The sequence below is a fragment of the Oncorhynchus nerka genome, linkage group LG22, assembly GCF_034236695.1.
Source record: "Oncorhynchus nerka isolate Pitt River linkage group LG22, Oner_Uvic_2.0, whole genome shotgun sequence".
Lineage (NCBI taxonomy): Eukaryota > Metazoa > Chordata > Actinopteri > Salmoniformes > Salmonidae > Oncorhynchus > Oncorhynchus nerka.
The window spans coordinates 80,606,699-80,629,286 of NC_088417.1; the positions used below are offsets into that span (position 1 = coordinate 80,606,699).

Genomic DNA, 22,588 nt, shown 5'->3' on the forward strand with positions numbered 1-22,588 from the left:
ACTTGGCAGTTCTTCTTTCCACACACACAGTCAGGTTGATAACCTTTCAATGAAAGTTAATCTAAGTAACTATTAAGGTGTCCTTTGAAACAATACATTTGTGAAAGCAAGATTTCTGAGATGGTATTAGTGTCGACCAACAAAAGCAACATTTCCTACAGTAGGTCTACTTATTCCAGGAGTAACCCTATTATCTCCATCGTTCTGCATAATAGTTCCACCAATCTGGCTTGCAGCCTCTGCATAAGTGACATGAGTGATTTTATATATTTGGGCCTCTCAAGCCTCTTACAACATTTAACCTTGACATTGTTCCCACATTCACCATAATCTTTTATTTTTTTATTTCACCTTTATTTAACCAGGTAGGCAAGTTGAGAACAAGTTCTCATTTACAATTGTGACCTGGCCAAGATAAAGCAAAGCAGTTCGACACATACAACGACACAGAGTTACACATGGAGTAAAACAAACATACAGTCAATAATACAGTATAAACAAGTCTATATATGATGTGAGCAAATGAGGTGAGATAAGGGAGGTAAAGGCAAAAAAGGCCATGGTGGCAAAGTAAATACAATATAGCAAGTAAAACACTGGAATGGTAGATTTGCAATGGAAGAATGTGCAAAGTAGAAATAAAAATAATGGAGTGCAAAGGAGCTAAATTAATTAATTAATTAAATACAGTAGGGAAAGAGGTAGTTGTTTGGGCTAAATTATAGGTGGGCTATGTACAGGTGCAGTAATCTGTGAGCTGCTCTGACAGTTGGTGCTTAAAGCTAGTGAGGGAGATAAGTGTTTCCAGTTTCAGAGATTTTTGTAGTTTGTTCCAGTCATTGGCAGCAGAGAACTGGAAGGAGAGGCGGCCAAAGAAAGAATTGGTTTTGGGGGTGACTAGAGAGATATACCTGCTGGAGCGTGTGCTACAGGTGGGAGATGTTATGGTAACCAGCGAGCTGAGATAAGGGGGGACTTTACCTAGCAGGGTCTTGTAGATGACATGGAGCCAGTGGGTTTGGCGACGAGTATGAAGCGAGGGCCAGCCAACGAGAGCGTACAGGTCGCAATGGTGGGTAGTATATGGGGCTTTGGTGACAAAACGGATTGCACTGTGATAGACTGCATCCAATTTGTTGAGTAGGGTATTGGAGGCTATTTTGTAAATGACATCGCCAAAGTCGAGGATTGGTAGGATGGTCAATTTTACAAGGGTATGTTTGGCAGCATGAGTGAAGGATGCTTTGTTGCGAAATAGGAAGCCAATTCTAGATTTGACTTTGGATTGGAGATGTTTGATATGGGTCTGGAAGGAGAGTTTACAGTCTAACCAGACACCTAAGTATTTGTAGTTGTCCACGTATTCTAAGTCAGAGCCGTCCAGAGTAGTGATGTTGGACAGGCGGGTAGGTGCAGGTAGCGATCGGTAGCGATCAGTTAAAGAGCATGCATTTAGTTTTACTTGTATTTAAGAGCAATTGGAGGCCACGGAAGGAGAGTTGTATGGCATTGAAGCTTGCCTGGAGGGTTGTTAACACAGTGTCCAAAGAAGGGCCAGAAGTATACAGAATGGTGTCGTCTGCGTAGAGGTGGATCAGAGACTCACCAGCAGCAAGAGCTTCTCTGTATACAGAGAAGAGAGTCGGTCCAAGAATTGAACCCTGTGGCACCCCCATAGAGACTGCCAGAGGTCCGGACAGCAGACCCTCCGATTTGACACACTGAACTCTATCAGAGAAGTAGTTGGTGAACCAGGCGAGGCAATCATTTGAGAAACCAAGGCTGTCGAGTCTGCCGATGAGGATGTGGTGATTGACAGAGTCGAAAGCCTTGGCCAGATCAATGAATACGGCTGCACAGTAATGTTTCTTATCGATGGCGGTTAAGATATCGTTTAGGACCTTGAGCGTGGCTGAGGTGCACCCATGACCAGCTCTGAAACCAGATTGCATAGCAGAGAAGGTATGGGGAGTTTCGAAATGGTTGGTAATCTGTTTGTTGACTTGGCTTTCGAAGACCTTAGAAAGGCATGGTAGGATAGATATAGGTCTGTAGCAGTTTGGGTCAAGAGTGTCCCCCCCTTTCAAGAGGGCTGCTTTCCAATCTTTGGGAATCTCAGACGACACGAAAGAGGGATTGAACAGGCTAGTAATAGGGGTGGCAACAATTTCGGCAGATAATTTTAGAAAGAAAGGGTCCAGATTGTCTAGCCCGGCTGATTTGTAGGGGTCCAGATTTTGCAGCTCTTTCAGAACATCAGCTGAACGGATTTGGGAGAAGGAGAAATGGGGAAGGCTTGGGCGAGTTGCTGTCTCATTGCCTGTTGACCGGGATAGGAGTAACCAGGTGGAAAGCATGGCCAGCCGTAGAAAAATGCTTATTGAAATTCTCAATTATGGTGGATTTATCAGTGGTGACAGTGTTTCCTATCTTGTGGGCAGCTGGGAGGAGGTGTTCTTATTCTCCATGGACTTTACAGTGTCCCAGAACTTTTTAGAGTTAGTGTTGCAGGAAGCAAATTTCTGCTTGAAAAAGCTAGCCTTGGCTTTTCTAACTGCCTGTGTATAATGGTTTCTAGCTTCCCTGAACAGCTGCATATCACGGGGGCTGTTCGATGCTAATGCAGAACGCCATATGATGTTTTTGTGTTGGTTAAGGGCAGTCAGGTCTGGGGAGAACCAAGGGCTATATCTGTTCCTGGTTCTAAATTTCTTGAATGGGGCATGTTTATTTAAGATGGTTAGGAAGGCATTTTTTTTAAATATCCAGGCATCCTCTACTGACGGGATATATATATATCAATATCCTTCCAGGATACCCCGGCCAGGTCGATTAGAAAGGCCTGCTCGCTGAAGTGTTTCAGGGAGCGTTTGACAGTGATGAGTGGAGGTAATTTGACCGCTGACCCATTACGGATGCAGGCAATGAGGCAGTGATCGCTGAGATCTTGGTTGAAGACAGCAGAGGTGTATTTAGAGGGCAAGTTGGTTAGGATGATATCTATGAGGGTGCCCGTGTTTAAGGCTTTGGGGAGGTACCTGGTAGGTTCATTGATAATTTGTGTGAGATTGAGGGCATCAAGTTTAGATTGTAGGATGGCTGGGGTGTTAAGCATGTTCCAGTTTAGGTCGCCTAGCAGCACGAGCTCTGAAGATAGATGGGGGGCAATCAGTTCACATATGGTGTCCAGAGCACAGCTGAGGGCAGAGGGTGGTCTATAGCAGGCGGCAACGGTGAGAGACTTGTTTTTAGAGAGGTGGATTTTTAAAAGTAGAAGTTCAAATTGTTTGGGTACAGACCTGGATAGTAGGACAGAACTCTGCAGGCTAACACCACTCCCTTTAGCAGTTCTATCTTGTCTGAAAATGTTGTAGTTTGGAATTAAAATTTCAGAATTTTTGGTGGTCTTCCTAAGCCAGGATTCAGACACAGCTAGAACATCCAGGTTGGCAGAGTGTGCTAAAGCAGTGAATAGAACAAACTTAGGGAGGAGGCTTCTAATGTTAACATGCATGAAACCAAGGCTATTACGGTTACAGAAGTCAATCATGTTCCCCTCCTCACATCGTTTCTTTTCTTTGCACAGAGCCACTACGTGTCCCATTCTTTGGCATTTAAAACACCTTAATAGAGGTGGGACAAACTCTAACAGTAAAAGCCAGGATGCTCATCTGTACTTTCTTAGGTACAACCTTCTCAAACATGAATAATATGGACAGGCTTTCACTTCTTTGCCTCTCTTTCTTACTGAACAGCCTTTTGGTTTCAACCATTATGCCCCCCCTCTACATTTTATTTTATATAATCTAGGAACATATGTAACGGATGTGAAACGGCTAGCTTAGTTAGCGGTGCGCGCTAAATAGCGTATCAATCGGTGACGTCACTTGCTCTGAGACCTTGAAGTAGTAGTTCCCCTTGCTCTGCAAGGGCCGCGGCTTTTGTGGAGCGATGGGTAACGATGCTTCGTGGGTGACTGTTGTTGATGTGTGCAGAGGGTCCCTGGTTCGAGCCCGGGTATAGGCGAGGGGACGGTTTAAAATTATACTGTTACATAGATAACAGCTTTCATTGTCTGTTTATATGCCCCCTTTATTTATCATACCGTTCTGACTTGGTGTACAGGGAGAGCACTGTAAGAAAGGCCCATGTTCTGAATTCTGTCGCTGTACATTTCAAAAGCGCTAAACTAATAGTAATACTTACGACGTCTCTCCTAGTTCACTCATTAATGTCATAATCAAAATTACGGATTGCCTCTTATCTGCTTGCCGTCCCCTTATGCCATAGTTTGTACATCTCAATTGTCATTAGAAACCACATTTGTTTAAACAACTTAGCCATTTCAGCTATGTTTTTTTTTTAAAGGCAGTACATGAGGCTGAATTAATAACGGTTTTGCTGCCAGACAAGGTTCTGCTGATAGCCAGGTGTAACAGTGGTAAAATGTTGGGATTACCGTTGGGGCATCTATGTAACCATAACAGTTTGTGGGCACCGTTTGTCACCGGTATAGTGCAATTAATTTATTGTTTAGTGGCTTTGTTGGCATGCATCCCACTTTTTCTTTTTTTGCCCAACCAAGATTTACATGCTAAAATCGCCACTGATTCCCGAGACATCATTCGTTTTGTTTTTCACTACCTTCACCCTCTTCACGGTCTCGACACTAGAACTGTCACTGCTGTCAGCAGCTCTTGTAGCAGGGCCATTCTTTTCTTTATTTTACTTTTCACCACAGACGTCCAGGACTTTCATCATCCCCACCCATACCATCAGAACTATCATCCACGTCCTGCACAGCTGTTGCTAAAACCGCCTACCAGAATATAGAACTATAGCTACTATTTCGCTTCCTTGTTTGAAGTCGAACCTTGCGCGTCCAAGTTTACGCCTCCCCCAGAAAGTTCCTGTCTGCTTCTTCCTGGAGTGCTCCAGATACTGCAGGATTTTGTTCCAACTAGGCACCACACCGGACCAACTGAGCAAATGGATCAGTTCAATGATTGCCTAAATTCAACACACCTGGTCTTCCAGTTCGGTTACTCCAGGACCAGGGTTGCATATTCCCGATTTACACTAACCCCGTATGTTGTGCACTCGTCGATTAAGTTGCTAAACAACCAACCTGTCTATAATGAACGGTGGCAACAGTCTGTGACCAAGCGTTCTATCCCCATAGCAACCAATTTGAATAGACGTACACATTTTCCTGTCAGCGTTTGCGCTGAGTCGCTAACATTTTTTAGTTCTTGTAAATGTATTATACTGCTCTTCAAATCATTATCCAAAACATTTTTCTCAAACAGTAATGTGAAGCTGTTATTGTAGTAGGCGTTCCTGTCTAGTATTAATATTTCTGCACTTTTAGAACTGTGACGTCACGAATGTACATTTGTATATTTGGGCGGTCTGACGCATGCGCGCAGCGTGACATGGAAAAATAATCTTGAACAGCTGTAGCTACCATTCTTATTATGCCTCAGTGGTAGCTACCAAAAAATACTAGTAACTGTCTGCGGCTGTATTGTAGCCATCTGGAGGTTCTGTACAGGGAGTCGGAGGAAGCGAAATAGCTAGCTCGTGCCGCTAACTGTCACAATGTCCCTGCAAAGGTGTCAAACTGATTGGGAAGAAATTGACCAAGAATATCAACAATTACAGGTAGGCCTATGTGAAGCCTGTTTGACAGCTAGCTAACGTTAGTGCGTAGCGTGACGTGTACTACCGTCAGTTCGGCAAGAGAGGAGACGATATAGCTACGATTGTCAACTCAGTTTAGTAGATTGCTAGCTAGCCTGTTAGTTCGTTTGCTAGCTAGCTGGTTCAGTTAACCTTTTGTCAAATTAGTATGCTGGGTTATCGGATAACGTTATAATTGTACACAATTTTGTATTCAGGAACTTTCTAATATAATTATGCTGAACAAAAATATAAACGCAACATGTAAAGTGTTGGTTCCATGAACTGAAATGAAAGATCCCAGAAATGTTCCATATGCACAAAAAGCTTATTTCTCTCAAATTGTCTACAAATTTGTTTACATCCCTATTAGTGAGCATTTTTCCTTTTCCTAGACAATCCATCCAGCTGATAGGTGTGGCATATCAAGAATTATACAGCATGATCATTACACATGTGCATCTTGTGCTGGGGACAATAAAAGGCCACTCTAAAATGTGCAGTTTTGTCACAACACAATGCCACAGATGTCTCAAGTTTTGAGGGAGCGTACAATTGGCATGCTGACTGCGGGAATGTCCACCAGAGCTGTTACCAGATAATTTAATATTTCTTTCTCTACCATAAGCCACCTCTGTCGTTTTAGAGAATTTGCAGTACATCCAACCGGCCTCTCAACCGCAGGCCACGTGTATGGTTTTGTGTGGGCAAGCGGTTTGTTGAAGTTAACGTTGTGAACCATAACCCCCAAGTGCCCCATGGGGCGGTGGGTATATGTTATGGGCAGGCATAAGCTATGGACACTGAACACAATTGCAATTTATCGATGGCAATTTGAATGCAGAGATACGTGATGAGATTCTGAGGCCCATTGTTGTGCCATTCATCCGCCGCCATCACCTCATGTTTCAGCATGAAAGTGCACCCCTCAAGATCTGTATACAATTCCTGACATCTGAAAATGTCGCAGTTCTTCCATGGCCTGCATACTCACCAGACATGTCACACATGGAGTACGTTTGGGATGCTCTGGATCGACGTGTTAGACAGTGTGTTCCAGTTCCCATCATTATCCATCAACTCCATACAGCCATTGGAGAGTGGGACAACATTCCACAGGCCACAATCAACAGCCTGATCAACTCTATGCGAATCAGTCAAATGACTGATTTCCTTATGAATTGTAACTCACTAGAATCTTTGAAATTGTTGCATTTGATATTTTTGTTCGGTATAGTATCCTGGGGTATGCAAGTCAGGTTTACTTGAATTGGTGCAGCTAGCTAGATTTTAATATAAGGAAATTTGGCCAGTGAATGGCAAACGTTAGCTCGTTAACTAGCAATAATAGCTTGTTGAGGTCATAATAACAAGCAAGCAAACTAGCTAGCTCAGGTTGATAACAATGATTAGTAGCTAGCTAGTTGTTTTTATACTGAAATCTCCCAAATTGTAACCTCGGCGCAGTTAAATCAGTCAACCAATGCAGGTATGTAGCAAATAAGGGTCACTTTACCCAGGGTGCAGTGGCTTCTTTCCCTCTCATTTCCTTCTTGACACCACTTGAAAGGACAGGATAAGTTCAAAATAAAATAATTGCCGATTTGACAGTCTCTGCTATCAACATATTTGAGTACAGATGAAACATCCTTCGGTAATTTATTTCCATTTTATTTATAGGAAACTCACAAAGTGTACAGACAGAAGCTCGATGAGCTCACCAACCTCCAGGCAACATGCAGCAGTGCCATTAGTAAACAGCGGAAGGGTCTAAAAGACCTCGGGCACAGTCTGTGCAAGTAAGTAGCCTACTCTTAGTGCTGTCAGTTGACACAGAATGGTTGTCTTATTTTCCTGTACCAAAGGTCCCCATAAGTAGGACCTGAGGGTTTAAAGGTTTAATTTTCTTCTACAGGTGCACAAAAACAAGTGATGAGAAAGAAACGGAACTGATCAAAGACATCCAAATGCAAATTAAAGACAAAGAGAACTTCTTCTTTGATATGGAAGCCTATTTGCCAAAGAAGAATGGGTCAGTGTATTTGAGGACTTGATTATTACATATTTTGGTTACAGATGTTACCATATGAGGGTGTCAAAGCATATTGTAAAATGTTTGTCTCTTTTCAGATTGTACTTAAATTTGGTGCTTGGCAATGTGAATGTAACACTTCTCAGCAACCAGGCAAAGTAAGTGTGCTTTAACAAAATATATGTATTCAGTCACATCCCCATGGTTTCTGCTTATGACCCCCCTGTTTGTTCTATTCTCTGGAGCAGATTTGCCTATAAAGATGAATATGAGAAGTTCAAGCTTTTTATGACAATAATCTTGATGTTTGGGGCCATAACCTGTCTCTTTTTGCTCAATTACCGGTGAGTTGGCTATGTTATGCATTTGATGTTTCCTTGCAGCATCTTTTAATGTTTCATCAAAGCGAAGTAGTTGTAAATGTCTGTTTTGTTGTTGCAGTGTCACAGATGAAATCTTCAACTTCTTGCTGGTTTGGTACTACTGCACTTTGACCATAAGGGAAAGCATCCTCATGAGCAATGGGTCCCGGTGAGCTACTAAGCTTTTTATGTGATTATTCTTTTTTTTTTAACTCTGTGAGATCAAAATACTTTACCAGTGTGCCTACCAAGTTATGCTTCTTTATTCTAATTCCACTCCATGTGTCCTTTCAGGATCAAAGGGTGGTGGGTCTCCCATCATTATGTCTCTACCTTCCTATCAGGTGTAATGCTTACCTGGTAAGTGCTTTATTTTTATTTATTTTTTAACTTTAAACACTTTCTTTGAATTGCTGTTGGTCAAAAGCAAAACATCTGTTGGCAGTTGCCTTCAAAGGTTTTCTGACAAGCAGTTTGATTAACGTTATCCCATCACCTGTATTGATTGGTTCCTCTGTTTGCTTCTTCTCAAAGGCCAGAGGGGTCCATGTATCAGATGTTTAGAAGTCAATTCCTTGCATTCTCCATTTACCAGAGTAAGCATCTACTTTTTCTATTTATACTGAACAAAAATATAAATGCAACATGTAAAGTGTTGGGCCTATGTTTCATGAGCTGAAATAAAATATCCTAGAAATCTTCCATGTGCACAAAAAGCTTATTTTCCACAAATGTGTTTATATCCCTATTAGGGATCATTTCTCCTTTGCCAAGATAATCCATCCATCTGACAGGTGTGGCATATCAAGAATTAAACAGCATGATCATTACACATGTGCACCTTGAGCTGGGGACAATAAAAGGCCGCTCTAAATGTGCAGTTTTGTCACACAACACAATGCCACAGATGTCTCAAGTTTTGAGGGAGTGTACAATTGGCATGCTGACTGCAGGAATGTCCACCAGAGCTGTTGCCAGAGAATTGGATAGTCCTTTCTCTACCATAAGCCACCTCCAAACGTAATTTTAGAGAATTTAGCAGTACCTCCAACCGCAGACCATATGTAACCACGTCAGCCCAGGACCTCATCATCCGGCTTCTTCACCTGTGGGATTGTCTGAGACCAGTCACCCAAACAGCTGATAAAACTGAGGAGTATTTCTGTCTGTAATAAATAACTTTTGTGAAGAGAAACTATTTCATATTGGGTGGGCTTGGCTCCCCAGCGGGTGGGCCCCTGCCCAGTCATGTGAAATCCATTGATTAGGACCTGCTGAATTTATTTCAATTGACTGATTTCCTGATATGAACTGTAACTCAGTAAAATAGTTGACATTTTTGTGTGTTGCGTTTAATAGTCTTGTTACGTAGATATTGTGTTGAGGAAAAAAATCTAAAATAATCACAAGCCGCACAATACAGCCTAAATTACTGTAATGTAAGTGCATGTCATTGCTCAAACATTATTGGTTGTAAAGGTGTTTGATACATATTTGATTTATCCATCCTTTTGTTTTTCAGGCTTTGTGCATTTTCTTCAATATTACTACCAAAGTGGCTGCTTATACCGGTTACGAGCTTTGGGGGAGAGAAATCAGTTGGACCTCACAGTGGGTAAGATGAGCTCCTTTTCAGTTAGGAAAGCTTCTAAGGCTTGCTTATTGGTTATGACTTGGGAAACCCCCTGTGGGCTTTTGAACCATTTACAAGACAGTTGTGTGTGTTAATAGTTGTTACAATAAAGTGGGCCACAAGCAACCCCATGACTACAAAAATGGGACGACGGTGGGGATTTACCATTAAGCAAGTTGTGTTTCTTCCATGTTGAGTGAAATCCCAGTTGTCGGAATACCTTGCAGAACATCACACTCTTTGAATCTCAAGTTTTCCTTTCTACTGCCCAAAATTGCAATTATGATATACATTTTTCTAGTGTATTTCTATCTGTCTGACCACAGAGAGCTGATGGATAACATCTCACAATCAGTTTGCAGCTGCCCCTTGAACAGAGTATTGGTTCTGACATACAGAATGTTTAGCTCTGTTTTTGGTATAGCTTACTGTATTCTCCTTACCATAATGTGTCTAATGATTAACCTGTACCCTTGACAAAGCTTTTTAAACTGGATGTAAACTTTCTGTAGTTTGTGCCTTCCACATTTTCCACCATTAGTAATGTATGCGTGTCTGTTTTGCAGAGGGGTTTCAGTCATGGATGTGGAGAGGGCTCACCTTCCTCTTGCCATTTCTCTTTTTCGGCCATGTAAGTCAAACACCAGACCACCACGCAGCTCCTAAATATGATTTAGTTCAGAGGTTGTTTACATTTATTCCACCTTTCTACTACTTTCAACTCAAGACATTGACGTATCAGGCTTAATATCTTTTCTCAACAGTGATGAACTTAAACACAATTGTATTAATTGGTCATCCAGGGATGAGGTCGGGTTAGTCTGGGTGTGTTGTGCCAGTGTGTTTCACACAGACTGGGATGAGAGTGGGGTGGGGAGACGGTCAACTGAAAGTAAGAGGTTATTGCAAAATCTGTCACTGTTGTAAATAAAGTCTTGCCCAACATGATTGCAAGGCTTTAATTGTGTTCCTTATTCCAGTGAATAAGATGGTTATTTCTGCTGTTTATACATTTACATGTACACACTCCAGGGTAAGCTTCCATGCTCGTGTGCTTGAATAAGGTTTCAGGTCTTGGACTGAGCTTTTCTCTCTCTCTCTCTCTCTCTCTCTCCAATCCCCTTCACAGTTCTGGCAGCTGTACAATGCTATGACTCTGTTTCGGTTGGCAGGACATGAAGACTGTAAAGAGTGGCAGGTAAGGACAGAAATACTACCCTACAATCTCTAAGTCCATTGTTTTCAAATACAATACAGTACAACATGTCTCTACTTCCAGCCCGTATTGTGCAAGCTCGTCTAGAATTTTCTTGTAACCTATGCTCGTTACAAGACTTCTCTCTGACGCTGGAAGTTTAACCTTGTGATGTCATTATACTAAATGTCATGAATACATGTCATTCCTAGTGCCTTTGTTTGTATCTTTTCAGGTATTTATGTTGGCACTGACATTTCTTGTCCTATTCCTGGGGAATTTTCTCACCACATTAAAAGTTGTTCATCAAAAGATCCAGGAAAATCCAGAAAAGGTGCAAAAGCAGGAGTGAGTCTGACTACAGCTCAGAACTCCAAGTGGCCAGTAACCAATAAGCAAAAGGGCACTTTGACACGCACAGCCGATGGAAAGATGGACGGCAGAGGGTTTGTGCCAGGAAAAGACAGAGCAGAGAGACCAATGTGTCTCGGACCGTGATGACAGCTGCAACATTAACCAATAATCTTGGCTGAGTGTGCTTTTGTTTCCGATAACCTGTCAATGTCCTTGCTACACATGCAATCACAACACAGAGCAGCTTTCGTCTGGCAGATGAACCACTGCGATCCTGGACCATTTGAGGCTTGATCCTTTTAGATTTAGTGAGTGGACAGACTAATTATGGTGTTGATGTTTTTAGGTCGGAGCATGAACTACATGTACAGAGAGCCTCTCTTCAAACTATATGCAACTCAACAAAGACTAGTAGCATTAGGTCAGGGTTTCCCAAACTCGGTCCTGGGCCCCTCCAGGTGCACGTTTTGAGTGTTTGCCCTAGAATTACACAACTAAATCAAATAATCAAAGCTTGATGATGATTAGTTGGGTATTTGAGTCAGCTGTGTAGTGCTAGGACAAAAACAAACGTGTACCCAGGGGGGGCCCATGACTGAGTTTGAGAAACCCTGCATTAGGTCATGAGAAAAGGTGAGTTTACCTACAAAGTATATGTACTGTGTGGTCATGTCACTACTTCACATAACTGTTATAGGTATGGCATATTCGAATACGTCCAGGGCACAGCCATTTTTTCACTGTTATTTGTAACTACAAGTGTCTGTCATTTTGATGTTTTTCAGTAAAGATGCATTGAACTATATATTTCTCCCCGGTGTGCTGTTGAAAGTTAACCCATTTGCTTATTTCTGGATAGTGACATGTCTATATTATATAAACTAAAGCCTGCTTCTTCTTTCAGCAGCAAGGTACCAGCCAGGACATAACTGATCATATACATTTACACATTTTAACAGCAGCTGTTTACTACCATTGTTTGGGTTGATTTGGCAACCATAAATTACACAGGCATTCAATTTTTAAATGATGCGTATACTAATGATACTGACCAGGTTTGAGTATACAAGGGTTTCTCTTCTGTAGTGGTCTGCACCTTGCTTAGCTGAGTGCCTGGTGGTGTAACATTTAAGACACAATGGATTCGGCATAGAGACAAAAGTCCATATTTTTTAAATCCTGTAATCTGGTTCAAAATGATAACCCTTTCAATTAATTATTATTTGAGAGACTTGTCCAAATCAGGTTGTGCAAGACGATGCTGGTTGTTTGAGTTCACCTTGATCACAATATGCTGTTAAGGTCCACAACAAACAATTGCTGCTATGAGCACTGGTACTGTGAACAAATGATTGGCAATAATGTCTTGAGCACGAATGTGCTGGAGTGATCAAGTGTATTTAACTCTGCTGACATACATGGTATGTATAGTAACGCGTCCACTCTGAACTATGTACAATTCTCAAGAGTTTTTGTACCCATTTTCAGCATTTCATTTTTTACTGTTATTAGATGTGCATTTGAACAAAGTCTCAACTTGTATTACTTAGTGACAGGGCTTTCTAAATGCCTTATCTCTCACTATAGCCTGTCACAATTGTGTGATGTATGTTTTTGTTCCATTTGGAATCAAGTGTTATGTTATTGGGGAAAATGTAAGGTCTTGGACTTTTAGTCTTGTTTTCATTTAAAAAAAAATCTATTGTACTCTCGAAGGGAACCACTATTTTTGTTACAAGCTAAAGCATGTTATTGAATTTCACATTTTAGTCTAATGGTCAGCTGTCAAATCTGCCACAATGCAGTACACAACAGATCCTATTTCCTCATGTATTGTTAGTTTGGTTTAATGTACATGTCATGGATTGTCCTGTCATAAGACTAACTTGTGCCTGAACGTACAACTGTAACAAGTGACACTGGACAAAATCATTTAATTTATGCTGTCTCTTACTGCTTTTTCACACTGTATACATGGCTGTAAGACAAATAAAACATCTGATTAAAATATTTTGTCATGTCTTTTCATTATGTTTAGTTGTGGCATTTAATTGATTGGGCTGATTTATTTTCAACATGACCTATGTTAATATTGAATCAGCTTCGCTTGATGGTAGCTGTTCCCTCTTGGGGGAATATACTTATTTCAGAGCCATTTATTTACATATATATGGCTCTGTGTAATGTAATTTTACAACTAGAAAATCATGTGATGTGTTTCTTTCCTAAACATACATATCAATCAGCATGTCCATATTATTCAGTTATCTAAGTAGGAAACACTGCCTTGTCTTTTTTTTTTATAGCAACCACCACTAGTGGGCACTGTCATTTAATTTAGTGACCTGCAATAAATATTTGTCCAGACTCCAGCTTTGAAAGGAGCTCATTTCGAACAGCTGTCAACCACAGTAGTAAATTGCCCTGACAATATAAAAGGTGCAGCATCACATTGTACTCAGATGGTGCACTGTGTATCAGCATGCTTAGTAAGCACGGTCACTGATTAGTACTTATCATCCACTGCAGAAAGGGTAAGCCGCTTACATGAACATATGTAACGGATATTTTCCCTGAGTAGGTATCCATTAACAGACAACTTCCTGAAACAAATCTTGCCAGGTGATAGTGATCAGTGGACCAGAGCTGTGAGGAAGAGTTATTCAAGGTAACACAGTACATTAAGTAGGTCAGTGCCTCGTCCTAGAAATGGAACTGCTACAAAAAATGTTTTACAAATCAACCACTCAATGATCGTGAGAGATGTTAAAAAATAAACACCACAAAGGGCCAGCAATAGGCATAAGTTCTTTATAAAAGTAAAAATAGAAATTCAGTAATTGATAAAAGGATATTTGAAAAAAGGTATATGAAGTACAATCTCAATCTGCTTTTATATGCCAATTTACACCCTGGTCTAACGTAGCTAGTAATTAACAAAACCACTCTAGAATCCCAGGATAGACCTTGTGCCCAAAGAACTAGCAGGATTTCCATCTCTATCCTAGCAGATCTTAGTAGATATTAGTTCAGTGTTCAATATCATTGTTCAGATCCCAAAGGCATGAATTGGTTGGGGATAGAACAGGCTCTTCTTGAAATTGAATTAGGATGACCCAGGATGTGGCAAGCAGTTGTTTATAATAGACAAGCAGCAGAATGTGTAGCTTTGGCATGTAAGACCAGAGGACAGTGTCCCCTGTTGTGTCAATGGACTTCAAGCCTCTGTCCTTTCACTAGAACGAGGTCACAGGATGACACAATGCCTCTTCTTCGTACGTTGTCTTGCTCTGCGGCTTGATGCCAGGGCTTTTTTGGTGGCATCTCTGAAAATGTCCTCTACGTTCTCCCGGTATTTGGCTGAACACTCTAGATAAAGCTCAGCACTCATATGCCGCCTGGTCTCCTCACCCTGTGGAACCAAACAATGAGCAGTCACTGGATGACAGGGAGTACTGGACCAGAATTGGAGACTGGTAAACAGGGCAAAGCAGAGAAGGTTTTCTAGGATCAAGCATTTGAAAGCCATTATCCATAATTCAAATGAAATGGTTAAAGTCAAAGCACCACACCTCAAGTTATGTGTATAAACCCTGTCATCAGGGGGACAGGTTGATCCTCACCTGTGTGTAAGTGATGGGAGCCTGGTCCATGGCTTTTAGCCTCCTGGTACGCTCCTTATCCTTCCTCAGGTCAGTCTTACAGCCAATCAGAATGACAGGAACATCGCGACAGAAGTGGTTCACTTCCGGGTACCACTGTGTGAGACAGCAGAACACAATAGTGAATGTAGAGGTAAGATGTCAAGTTAGGAAGGATCTCAAACTGTCACATTGGGATTACACTCGGGATCATGGTGTTTGCATACTGTGTGTGTGTACTGTTTTCATATTTTCATTGACTGGACCCATAAACAATTAACAATAAGTTTCATCAATGACCAAACAGAGGAAACAGATACTTATAAAATAGCCTACAAAAATACTACATTGACAGGTTGTTTGGTTTGGCTCTACGTCCACCCAGGTATCGGTTCTACAAGTAGGCGTGTTTACCCCCTCCCTTGCTGTAATGTTTTGTGCTTACAAAGTCTCACTCTGACTGCATTCCCCTTGACTTTATCACATGGCATGCATTATTTGGCTCTTTATTGACATCTCCCTGCTCATTGAGGGAGGCTTCCAGCACATTCCCTTCTGTTTTTCAGGCCAAGCCACTGGGGTCAAAGTTCATGTGCTCTGGTTGAGTCACAAGTAGCGAACAAAGTCAAAAGAATGTACACAGTCACATCAAAGTCAATCTCCAACAATCATTCATCAAATTCCTGCCTAGATGTGATGTCTAACCACTTATAAGTGGTGAACTCGCAATCCCTTTCCCACCTCTCTGTGGTGACTAATGTTGTGCTTGTTTATTTGTACCGACAATACTCACTAGATCTATTATGCACTGTACCGGGATCCTAGCAAAACATGCAGGCCCTTAAATTCACTGTGGTTAGCTGCTTACTTAGCATTGGCTGTTGTTGGGCAGAATATGAATGTCATTGGCTGTCACTGGATAATGTAATATCGTAGATGAATCATGATCAATGAGCTTACCTTGATTAAGACATTTTCAAAACTGGTGGGGTTGGTCACATCATAACAAACTAACACCAGGTTGGCATTCTGGTATGAGAGTGGCCTCAAACGATCGTAATCATCTTGGCCTGAAAAAATGGACACACAAATACACTCAATGTAAAGTGTTTGGTGAACTTATAGAAGGAAAAACGAGATAATATTACACCCCCCCTAACAACCTCTAGTAATAAAATGAGTTGATACTGAACCATGTTATAACCCGTTTTAAAACCACATCCTGGCTTCAACTTCCTTTCCCTGTCAAATACAGTGGCTGTTGCGGCAGTTAGGCTAAGATAAGCCGGTGACTCACAGTGGAGACACTGCACTAGGACATGTGATAGGTTGTCCTTGGAAACACCAAAATCAGCCCCCAACATAGTAAGCAGATCATTCTGCCACTGTTATTAGTCAATACGTGTAACTTACATTTCTAGAGGGGAGTGGTTTGCAATATCCAGTATTGATAGAGAACAAGTATAAAGTCATTTCTGAAACTAACTTCTCAGGCAGCCAAGTATTCCACAAGTCTTGATAAAACCATAAAATACAGTGTACAAAACATTAGGAACACCTTCCTAATATTGTGTTACACCCCGTTTTGTCCTCAGAGCAGCCTCAATTTGTTGAGGCATGGACTCTACAAGGTGTCGAAAGCCTTCCACAGGGATGCTGGGCCATGTTGACTCCAATGCTTCTCACAGTTGTGTCAAGTTGGCTGGATATCCTTGGGTGGTGGACCATTCTTGATACACACGGGAAACTGTTGAGTGTGAAAAACCCAGCAGTGTTGCAGTTCTTGACACACTCAAACTGGTGCGCCTGACACCTACTACCATTCCCGTTCAAAGAGAAATAAATATAATAATATATAATATATTATTATATAGCAAATATATAGCATTTTGCGGAAAAAAAACATGATTATTTTGTCTCTCTGAAATGAAGACATCAAGTGATTTTAAACTTGATGTTTATATTTTAAACTACGGAGCTGCTCTTCCTCCCGGGGAAGGACTGCCCGTTCCATGATCTCGCCATCACGGTTGACAACTCCATTGTGTCCTCCTCCCAGAGCGCTAAGAACCTTGGCGTGATCCTGGACAACACCCTGTCGTTCTCAACTAACATCAAGGCGGTGGCCCGTTCCTGTAGGTTCATGCTCTACAACATCCGCAGAGTACGACCCTGCCTCACACAGGAAGCGGCGCAGGTCCTAATCCAGGCACTCGTCATCTCCCGTCTGGATTACTGCAACTCGCTGTTGGCTGGGCTCCCTGCCTGTGCCATTAAACCCCTACAACTCATCCAGAACGCCGCAGCCCGTCTGGTGTTCAACCTTCCCAAGTTCTCTCACGTCACCCCGCTCCTCCGCTCTCTCCACTGGCTTCCAGTTGAAGCTCGCATCCGCTACAAGACCATGGTGCTTGCCTACGGAGCTGTGAGGGGAACGGCACCTCAGTACCTCCAGGCTCTGATCAGGCCCTACACCCAAACAAGGGCACTGCGTTCATCCACCTCTGGCCTGCTCGCCTCCCTACCACTGAGGAAGTACAGTTCCCGCTCAGCCCAGTCAAAACTGTTCGCTGCTCTGGCCCCCAATGGTGGAACAAACTCCCTCACGACGCCAGGACAGCGGAGTCAATCACCACCTTCCGGAGACACCTGAAACCCCACCTCTTTAAGGAATACCTAGGATAGGATAAAGTAATCCCTCTCACCCCCCCTTAAAAGATTTAGATGCACTACAGTTCCACTGGATGTCATAAGGTGAATGCACCAATTTGTAAGTCGCTCTGGATAAGAGCGTCTGCTAAATGACTTAAATGTAATGTAAATGTAAAGAGACTTAAATCTTTTGTCTTGCCCATTCACCGTCTGAATGGTACACATACACAAGACATGTCTCAATTGTCTCAAGACTTTAAAATCCTTCTTCTTCTTCTTCCCCTTCATTTACCCTGATTGAAGTGGATTTAACAGGTGACATCAGTAAGGGATCACAGCTTTCACCTGGTCAGTCTATGTCATGGAAAGTCAGGTGTTCCTAATGTTTTGTACACTCAGTGTATGCTGGTATAGAACCACATAGTGGAGGTGTCAAAATACCCATAAAACCTGGCGGTCAAAACAGTGAAATGGTTCCAATAATTTTTCTACCATTCATTTTTCCCATAGGGGATTTTAGAAACACTTAAAATAATGGCTGTGTTTTGTGATCCCTTACTGAAGTCACCTGCTAAGTCCACTTCAATCAGTGTGTATGAAGGGGAGGAGACAGGTTAAAGAAGGTGTTTCTAAAAGTGTTTCTAAAATCCCCTATTGGAAAAATGTCTGGTGAAAAAACGAATGGAACCATTTCCTTTTTTGACCGCTAGGTTTTATGGGTAATATGACTCATACCGTGGTACTCTATTTGTGATTTACAATATCCATAACAACGAGCTGAAAAACTAGAAAATCATGTTTGACATGATCTTAATCAAATAGTAAACTATTCAACAGAATAAAGTTATTATTTAGAAGCTATTAGATTTTCAATTCAATATCTAGCCATTTGAGCTGATAATCTGAGGTTTCACTGACAATGTCTAGTTTAAAGTATCAAAGAACCACTCAGATGCAAATACAGTTACAAACATTATTTCTATAGATGAGCCTCCACCACATCCTCTGTCACAGCAGCTTTCTGCAACGCTGCTGCTTGTCATTGCATCAGTGCTGTGAGAGGGCAAGGTGTACTCAGTGAGATGTCGCGTCATACTCATAGTTTACAAAAACAATGTAATCTACTACAGTCAGACAGTAAATCTACAATACTCCATTATGACATTTCAACAACATTTCAACAAAACACATTGCTTGGAGAAAATGTTTCCAGTCATGCCACATTTTCAGTTCTCATCCTCCAGCAAACTAGTCCCATGTTTGTTTTTACTGTTTATTCTCCAGAAAACAAGAGGATAAACAAGTCACAATATCTTTAACTGATGGCTATATTAGTCAATAATTTAAAGCATTTCAGAATCTCTGTTCTGAACCCAATGCTTGGATTGCACTGACCTGACACAATTATATTGTTCTATCTAGCTTTATGTTCCACCTAGCTGATCAAAGATATGCTACTATGCTATGATATCTGCTCCAGCATTACAGGCAAGATGACTCCACACCCACACTCCACACCCACAGAACAACGATCCACACCCTACATACCTGCCCATTGTGCAGGAACAGAACCCTCTTCTTTATCTATAGATACTTAATAATGATTACGTTGCATAGGGGACCTTACCGGCTGTGTCATAGAGGTTGAGCCGAATCTCTTTCCCTCCATACGTGACTGTGGTGACATATTTCTCAAACACAGACGGAGCATACTTCTGTTAAACGAAAATGACAAAGGGAGAAGGAAATTCAGTATTTCAATCATTTTGCATTTCATCCACGGGATACTGTAAATGCACATAATTGAGACAATGTAATTCAACCAAAACTGGATACAGTGCCATAGATCTTGAAAACATGTAATGCTCTTGTCTAGGATAATTTCTTAATTATGTTACAAATCATTATCTTTGGAGATGGAAGCCTATATTTAGAATAGTGTTACTTATTTGTGCTAACTTACCATGACTTCTTTTGGGAGAGTTAATTTAGTGAAAAATGAATATATTTGCATAGTCTAAACTGTTTATTCAAAAGGTTGTTTATGCTGGAACTGACAGTGTTGGTATTAGAGTCTTAACTTGAATAATGAACTAAGCATAAATCTGCTGACCAATAATGGAGATGGCAATAAAATAACTTGTTTTATTTGTATTAAGAAATAAGTTAGTAAGATTAGTGATATAAACAATGTACTTTTACATTCATTTCATGGTAGAGTGGAGATAATCATGAGGCTACTTTCCTGACAGGAACAAAATCTAAGTATGGCTTGGTGATGTCACCCTCAAAAGGGCACAAATGAATAATGACTGCATAAGTAAATATATTTTTTTAAAGGGTGATTACTTTAATCTAAAACAATTATGTTCATAAACACACTTACTTCCTTACTCTAATAAGCAAACATCTCAAGGGATGCCACTAGATGCCATGTTGTCCTTACCTCTGGAAAGTCTCCTTTGGCATACACCATTAGAAGGGATGTTTTCCCACATCCCCCATCACCCACAATAACAATTTTTAGTTCTTCTCCCTTCTTAGCGTTGCCATTGCTAGTCATACCATTCTGTGTCATATCTAGAGTCCAACAGGTCGCAGTCAGACAGAAGTCAGGATAAAGTCAGTGCCTCCCAACTGAGTCCGAACACATGTCAGTTCCACCCAATTAATTTATAATGAGAACCTGGCTAAGTGGGAAGAATGAGTGTCAACAAGAGGAACAAACCAAGCTCAGTCTCATCTTGAACAGGTGTCTCACTCTGCTCTGTTCACCACTTAATGGTCCTTTCCAACTTCAGTTATTTCCTAGTGACCCTGAACACCCTTCTCTTCCTAATCAATTTGTTCACTGAAAGCGTCTCTGTGGTAAAAGCTCAGTCACGCAATAGAGTCAGTCTACAGCTGCTCGCTCTCTACCGCTCTGTAGTCATCTGGCCTGTTCCATCACATCACTGGGTGGGGGTGGGGCTGAGGCTCACACTGAGGCACTTCCTCTATTTAGAAAGGTGTGTTTAGTGGGCTGTAGAAGAGTTCTGAGTAATTCGCTCTGCTCTGTGCTCTCGCCTTCCCTCTCAGAGCAGAAACCAATGTTTTCTTTTTTTTTACCTAGGAAAGTAATTTAAGAACAAAACCTTATTTTACAATGACGGACTACCCTGGCCAAATTCTCCCCTAACCCAGACAGCGCTGGGCCAATTGTGCGCTGCCCTATGCGACTCCCAATCACATCTGGTTGTGATATAGCCTGGGATTGAACCAGGGCCTGTAGTGACACCTCTAGCACTGAGATGCAGTGCCTTAGATCGCTGTGCCACTCGGGAGCCAATAATGATCAGTGGCATCTGAAGTATTTGTGCTCTGTGATATAGAGAGCTATAACTGAGTGGACTCTGGGTTAGCTGGGGTTAGGATCACACACAGGCCTAGTAACATTTGACTTGACCTAGTAACCTGTGCCTATACCTTAAGAGCGCTCTTATTTTATACTGAACAAAAATATAAAACGCAACATGCAACAATTTCAAAGATTTTACTGAGTTACAGTTCATATAAGGAAATCAGTCAAAATAAATGAATTAGACCCGAATCTATGGATTTCACATGACTGGGAATGCAGATATGCACGGTTGTGATGCCAGTTGGACGCACTCCAAATTCTCTAAAACGACTGAAGTGGCTTATGGTAGAAAAGTTAACACTAAATTATCTGGCAACAGCTCTGGTGGACATTCCTACAGTCAGCATTCCAATTGCACACTCCCTCAAAACTTTAGACATCTGTGGCATTGTGTTGTGTGACAAAACTGCACATTTTAGTGTGGCCTTTTGTCCCCAGCACAAGGTACACCTGTGTAATGATCATGCAGTTTAATAAGCTTCTTTATATGCCACACCTGCCAGGTGGATGGATTATCTTGGCAAATGAGAAATGCTCACTAATAGCGATGTAAACTCATTTGTGGGCAAAATTTGAGAGAAATAAGCATTTTATGCGCATGGAACATTTCTGGGATATTTTATTTCAGCTCATGAAACTATACATGTTGCATTTATATATGTTTTTTGTAATTTACCACCATGGAAGAAAAGGTTCTTCTTTGTGTTGATTCATACAGTATATCACCCTGTGTGGTTCTAGTCTGGGTACCAGTCAGTTTTGCTGACATTCCATGAATTGTATTCCATGTTGCATGCCAACGTTTAGCATGACAGGAGTGGCAAGGAGAAAATGACAGCTAAACAGACTGCTACACAGACTGTGGTTCAAATAAGCCCCTTGAAATTATAATGAAAATGTGACCACTAGACCAATAGTATATTGGCATCATATTTTTCTTAGAGTAAAGCTACAATGTATTTTAAAATCATAATCTCTGAGTCTCCTTAATCGTCTCAGATATCAAAACCATCAATGTCAAAAACTCAAAAGAAAACATAACAGACATCTGATTAATTTATATTTATTTGCAGTTCAAAATTATATTTCAATGAACATTTTGAAGGAGCAAGTACATTTGAAACACAATTTCTTTAAAATGGTAGCAGGATAACAATGATATTTTGATTCACATTTAATAAAGAGAAATAGCCTACCATTGGGTTGTTTTTTATGTAAATGTTTAAAAAATGTATAATTGTATGTAACAATCAAACTACTGTTTCATTGTCACCTACAGGAATGCCATCAAAAGGACTATTTCAAGTAGGTCTGTCATGTAGGCTTCCCGACATGCAAATGTGTGTGAAAAGCAATACAGAGAGAGAAACTCAATAAAACATGTATTTAGTTTAGATAGCATATACAGTTCATGGAAAAATAAATACACACCCAGAGAAAATAAAAGCAAAATACACACAATAGGTCAATCTATATATGTACATTTCTATATCAGCATAGTTTTCTAATCTAAATAACAGATCAACGAATCATGGAACAACGTATGTGAAGTGGAATGTTAGCCTATATGAATAATAGCGTTGGCTTTTCTTTTATTGCGTCAATAAACCTTCAATATTCACAATAAATTGGAGTAA

General features: G+C 41.0%; 2 protein-coding genes across 4 annotated transcripts; one reads left to right on the forward strand and one right to left on the reverse strand.

Annotated features, from left to right (window-relative positions):
* The first annotated feature begins 5,429 nt into the window (after positions 1-5,429).
* LOC115105819 (transmembrane protein 120B) lies at positions 5,430-13,268 on the forward strand. Of its 2 annotated transcripts, none has more exons than XM_029628230.2 (12): positions 5,430-5,664; positions 7,363-7,481; positions 7,598-7,714; positions 7,813-7,872; positions 7,960-8,058; positions 8,156-8,245; positions 8,371-8,436; positions 8,611-8,672; positions 9,599-9,691; positions 10,276-10,340; positions 10,839-10,907; positions 11,140-13,268. In XM_029628230.2, the coding sequence occupies exons 1-12, from the start codon at positions 5,602-5,604 to the stop codon at positions 11,254-11,256; spliced, it is 1,020 nt and encodes a 339-aa protein (XP_029484090.1). In that variant the 5' UTR covers positions 5,430-5,601; the 3' UTR covers positions 11,257-13,268. The 2 variants fall into 2 exon arrangements, with proteins under 2 accessions (XP_029484090.1, XP_029484091.1); XM_029628231.2 differs by having other exon boundaries at positions 7,963-8,058.
* A 787-nt stretch (positions 13,269-14,055) lies between these two features.
* Positions 14,056-20,487, reverse strand: LOC115105821 (rho-related GTP-binding protein RhoF-like). 2 transcript variants are annotated; one of them, XM_065007453.1, is made up of 5 exons: positions 20,280-20,487; positions 19,179-19,266; positions 15,860-15,969; positions 14,882-15,016; positions 14,056-14,670 (listed from the first exon to the last, which is right to left on the reverse strand). In XM_065007453.1, the coding sequence occupies exons 1-5, from the start codon at positions 20,292-20,294 to the stop codon at positions 14,506-14,508; spliced, it is 513 nt and encodes a 170-aa protein (XP_064863525.1). In that variant the 5' UTR covers positions 20,295-20,487; the 3' UTR covers positions 14,056-14,505. The 2 variants fall into 2 exon arrangements, with proteins under 2 accessions (XP_064863525.1, XP_029484092.1); XM_029628232.2 differs by having other exon boundaries at positions 19,998-20,487.
* Positions 20,488-22,588: the final 2,101 nt, after the last annotated feature.

Coding starts and splice junctions, on each gene's coding strand:
- LOC115105819 (XM_029628230.2), top strand. CDS start 5,602: ATGTCCCTGCAAAGGTGTCAAACTGATTGGGAAGAAATTGACCAAGAA. Junction 7,482..7,597: donor CTCGGGCACAGTCTGTGCAA/GTAAGTAGCCTA, acceptor TTTCTTCTACAG/GTGCACAAAAACAAGTGATG. Junction 9,692..10,275: donor TCAGTTGGACCTCACAGTGG/GTAAGATGAGCT, acceptor TCTGTTTTGCAG/AGGGGTTTCAGTCATGGATG.
- LOC115105821 (XM_029628232.2), bottom strand. CDS start 20,129: ATGACACAGAATGGTATGACTAGCAATGGCAACGCTAAGAAGGGAGAA. Junction 19,267..19,997: donor CCAAAGGAGACTTTCCAGAG/GTAAGGACAACA, acceptor TTCGTTTAACAG/AAGTATGCTCCGTCTGTGTT. Junction 15,970..19,178: donor CAACCTCTATGACACAGCCG/GTAAGGTCCCCT, acceptor CCATTTTTTCAG/GCCAAGATGATTACGATCGT.